This window comes from Hordeum vulgare, chromosome 4H (assembly GCF_904849725.1).
Source record: "Hordeum vulgare subsp. vulgare chromosome 4H, MorexV3_pseudomolecules_assembly, whole genome shotgun sequence".
Taxonomy (NCBI): Eukaryota; Viridiplantae; Streptophyta; class Magnoliopsida; order Poales; family Poaceae; genus Hordeum; species Hordeum vulgare.
Genome location: NC_058521.1, coordinates 100,037,649 through 100,042,558, shown reverse-complemented (window position 1 = coordinate 100,042,558; position 4,910 = coordinate 100,037,649). Strand labels below are relative to the sequence as shown.

The following is a 4,910-nucleotide window of genomic DNA, read 5'->3' as shown; positions in this document are numbered from 1 at the left end:
CACAACAAGAAGCACTACAAGAAAAATGCTCAATTATGACCAAAAATAATGACGGTGGTTTAATTCGCCATTAATCCATGACCAAAATTCTGAAATTAGTCATGGCAAGTCTAAGAGGGTCCAAAGCCCATAATGTTATGACCTTTTGTGTCCATTAGGTCATGATACTATTGCATAAATTGGTCATTAAGTTCTATCGATTGAAAAAAAGAGAGAAAAGTGATAGAAGTGTGTGTTGGATGAGGGGAGAGTTTTGAAGCGTTGGATGTAGGAGGAGTGGATGGCCAGGATCTGTTTCACGGGAGTGATCCGTGGCTTCGCATGTGATAGGCTGGCTGCCCAAAGTGAAAGATAATCTCCCTCCCCCACGACCACATCTCTCCTGGCGATCCCCATCTCTCTCTCCCCCACCTATGGCGGGCGATCTTCCCCTCGGCCCAGATCCACCTCCGCCTCCCTCGACCCGCTCACTTTCTCGCTCGCGCCCCCTGCCGTCCCAGGGCGATGTCGTCGTGGTCGCCGCCGTTGCCGCCTCGCGGGGCGGAGGAGGAGGGGGACACCAGGAGCGGCGGCGGCGCGGTGTTCAGCTACGGGGAGGCGAGGTACTGGGATGCGCGCTACATGGAGGAGGGCGGTGCGCCCTACGACTGCTACCAGCGCTACGCCGCGCTGCGCCCCTTCGTCCGCCGCTTTGTGCCTCCGGCCTACCGCCTCTTCATAATCGGATGCGGCTCCGCGCGTACGTCCTCCCCCTTCCCCTCTTCCGCTCTCCTCCTCATGATTCCTCCGCATAGACGAGACTACCGCTCGCCTAGTGCCCGAACTGGAGTAGCTGATTTGTGCTCGTGGTGGTGGTGCTTGACTTCTTGTGCATTTGTCTCTCTTTTCCGGAAGTAGGAATTTCCTTTCCGTCTTTTCAGGTTCGGTTCAAATACGTGCTTGATTGTGATTTGTGAAGGGATGGGGGTGATTGGCACGGACCAGCGAGCGGGTGATCTTTTGGATTAGCTGCTTGCACACAGAACAATCACCGTATGTTGGGGTCGAAATTGCTATCACAGCAATAATTTATGGATAACTCCTCGGCTAGGTGGTGATTTAGCTCCAGTGCTTACTGTATCTGTTCTGTATATAACGACCTGGCAATCAGATAATGCAATTCTATCAGTCCACATGCTGACATATATCACTTCGAGTAATCTGATAATTATACTCTAGATAGGGTAATGTGCTATGCTGCTACAATTTGGCAATGTGTGAATTGACAGGGTTGTGATGTTGATGCCACACAAAAGCAGTCATTGCGAACTAGCATGGCGAAATGGGGTAGGGACAGTAATATGGAAGCACACATCTGAAACCAGCACATCTCTATTTGATAATAATCCAAACTAAAACCAACCTTGATCTGACTTGTTCCCAGTAACCCAAAGTTGCTCTGGGATTTAGTATTATGGTGCAGGCCATCAATACTCCATCGACACGTTAAACACACGGCATCACATCTGATTTTCACTACTTGTGTTTTGCATCCTCGATGGGCTGTTCTGGTCTTCTGGATAGAGTTCAGGGTGCGCTTCTATACCTAGGCTCGATGATTATGCTCACTGTGCTAATTTAAATTTTCTTCCCATGCTCTGATGTTTGCAGTTATGTCAGATGATATCGTCGCTTATGGCTACAATGTATCCTTAAATATTTTAATTTCCCTCTTTGTTCGGGAAGTGAAATCTAGTGTCTCTTGAGTTCCTTATGAGCTGTAGACATGCAAACGGATGTTAGGGATATGGGTAAATTCTTTGATGAATCATTTGATTGTGCCCCCGTCCCGCTCGCACAGTTCAACGACACCCAGCTCCTCTCCGGTGAGCAGATTCATCCCCCGACCCCCTGTACAGTCCCCCGCTCCGTCCATGCTCACCGTCCCCTATTTTTTCTCCACGCGCGTGCAGATTACAACTTGCTGGAGGAGACGAGCCTAGTGAGGGAGTTGGCCCACAGGCTGCTCGGCGACTTCGGCGGCAACTTTGGCCGGAACTTCGAGGGATGCTCGGGTGCCAAGCTGCCGCCGTCGCTCGTCGCCCTCTGCAAGGCCGCGGAGCGCTGAAGCGTCCGGCTCTTCTTCCTCCCCCGCGGCATGACCAGGAGGGCGCAGAACCGCTCATGGCACGACAACAGGTCTCCTTTGCTGACTCTTCTTCCTTCTTAGTGTCCATCTTTCGATTGATTTCGGTTAACAAGTGCTATCTGAAACTGAAGACACCGGAAGTAAATGGATGCTGTAGAAAAGTGGAATGCTCTCTATGTGTTTGTATTGTCACTTTGACCATGTATTCAGTAATAATCATTTTCAGTAGCAGTATAGATTTCTCAAAGGATTAAATGAAAATCTCCTATGTCTAGAACTGGAAGACATCTTAGAAAATTAGGACGCACAGATTCAACAAAGAGCAACCAATTAACTAAAGAACAAGCTTTTTGGCTAACAAAAACTAAAGAACAGAGGGGCCGGAGAAGAGACGAAACAACCTTCGTCACACAGGCTGATGCAGACCATGAGGCGGGCATGCTTGGTGCTCTCATTCTGTGCCATGACCATGGAGAAAACAGCGAAGCAAGATTCCGATTGTTCAGATTTTCTATGGGGAGGATTGAATGTAAAATCAGTAGGAAAACCCACAATTTATATGTTGCAGCCGAGCAAACCTACAGTTTATCGCCATCTTGATGGACTCCGCGTTTTCTTTTCTAATTAAACCAAGTCAGTGTCTGTACATGTTTTTTTCTCCTGGGAAAACACACCCAAAATGCATCATATATATGATAATTATCAAGTAAAACAGTAGCCAATACAGCGGAAAGAAAACTTGACACATAACAACCAGCCAAAAATAAAATTGCATCCAATCTCTCTTCTTGGGAAATTGGGTCGGAGGAGAGTTGAGCAAGGATAAGAGGCATCCAAGAGTTAGTTTCCAGCTATATAATTTGGAGAGATTTGATTTGCCCCTGAGATGAGATGAGTCAAGGAAGAGAGACTGGAATTTGATGCGTTATGTAGACTGCCTTGAGACTTATCCTGCGTGTGAATATGAGATAAAGAGGTGAGAGAGAGACAAGAGTTGGCTATGGGCATGGGTTTCTGGTTTGGTTCCATGGTTCGCTCATTTCTTTTTCTCAAGTTCAGTAAGTTTGCTTTAGACTTTAGAGTGCTTGATTGTTGTGGTTCAAGTCATACTTAATGTGATTATGATTCAGTTTGGCGATTGCATGATTCCATTGTTTGGCGCTTCACCTCACAACTGATAAGTTTCCATTCTGGTTTAATCTCTCCTTTTCTATTTAGGCAATAATACAACCGCTACATGTCAGTACGTTTGCTACAACACCTTGAGAACCAACACAATGTTTTATTTTGTTATAATAATTTGTGAAAGCATCCTATGTCTACCTTCCATCGTACAATCCAAAAATTATTTATACATTTGAGTGGACCTTACCAACAGTATCACTCCCCCACCTTACCTTTATCATATGGAAAGAGCTTTACGTGTAATATCTCTTTTCAGAAATGACTGCATATACTGGACAATCGAGTCGAAGTTCAATTCGACAGATATTGTCCTAACTGACCACCAGTAAGTTCTCTAATGTATCAGCATGGAATGTCTCCTCCTGTTTTTCCTGTTTACTATCCTTGTTAGTTTAGTACCATTTCAACATGATAAGTATATATGTAAAAACCGTTTAAAATTTCTGAAATAGTTGCTCTGCATGTTATAAAATCTCGGTTAACAAATGCTATCTGAAATTTAAGACACTGGAAGTAAATGGATGCTGTAGAAAAGTGAAATGCCCTCCATGTGTTTGTATTGTCCCTTTGACCATGTATTCAGTAGTAATCATCTGCTTGTTGACATCAATGTGAATGTCCCATGCAAGTTGTGACTCTAATGTTTGCCCCACATGACAAGATATGAGCCTGACCTATGGTAATCTTTTTTTGCTTGAGAAACGAGTACAGTTATCTTGCAGAATAGGAATGGAGATGTGTATCGGTCCTAGTTTATTTCTCTCCTCTGTTGACTACATGAATAACATTATGTAATTATTCTGCAGACCACATTTTTACCTCATGTGTGTTTTTATTCAAATAACATGATGATGGTTGTAACCTGTAGTAAATTCCTTGGACAAAGACCAAATGTGTTAACAGACTACCTTGTATAATTTATCACACATATTAATTACAGTACTTATTTTATTTTATGGGTACATGAGGCCACGATTAATGTTGGGTACTAGTTTACTAGTGGCGTAATTCTTATGTATTGATGGCAGCAAGAATACTTATGTTAACAAGTCTTCACCCTGTGTGATGAATAGTTTCCTTGTTCTAAAAGCCTTACCATCATTTTCTTCTTGCAGGTGGCAATGGCAAGAGCATATTGTGCAGAGGAAGAGGATGAGAAGAAACTTGTGGTTCTCATCCAATCTTTGTGGAACTCTCTTTATGTGCGACTGTGCATTTGTTGGGTCCTTTTTCTGTGCACTTGCACTTGTAGAAGTATCCTGTTGTGTACATGTAAAATTATTTTGATGTGCCCTTGTTAGGCGTTGAACCTTAATGCGTGGAATCGGTGAATGATGTATTTTATTTGATGTGATATGCTACTGAAATGAAATATACAATTTATTTGCAATCTTTTATTCTATAGTACTTATTTTTGATGGGCCTATCCTGATATATGCGTGCTTCTAGCAAAAAAATGCTTCAACCAAAACAAATCAGACATTTTTAATAGTAAAATAGGTATTGGGCCAGGCCCATGTAGCTAGATTGGTGGACAGGGATCTGAAACTTATGATGATTTCATTTGGTCACTAGCAATGCCACGTCAGCTTGGCCA

The 4,910-nt window shown here is 43.7% G+C and overlaps 1 protein-coding gene across 5 annotated transcripts; it reads left to right on the top strand.

The window, feature by feature from the left end:
• The first annotated feature begins 360 nt into the window (after positions 1-360).
• Positions 361-4,703, top strand: LOC123448020. Of its 5 annotated transcripts, none has more exons than XM_045124780.1 (6): positions 363-739; positions 1,651-1,685; positions 1,764-1,865; positions 1,953-2,178; positions 3,570-3,638; positions 4,429-4,703. In XM_045124780.1, exons 1-4 carry the CDS (start codon positions 505-507, stop codon positions 1,980-1,982), a joined length of 402 nt encoding a protein of 133 aa, XP_044980715.1. In that variant the 5' UTR covers positions 363-504; the 3' UTR covers positions 1,983-2,178; positions 3,570-3,638; positions 4,429-4,703. The 5 variants fall into 5 exon arrangements, 4 of the variants coding, with proteins under 4 accessions (XP_044980718.1, XP_044980715.1, XP_044980716.1 ...); XR_006631583.1 differs by lacking the exon at positions 363-739 and adding an exon at positions 750-1,571; XM_045124781.1 differs by lacking the exon at positions 3,570-3,638.
• Positions 4,704-4,910: the final 207 nt, after the last annotated feature.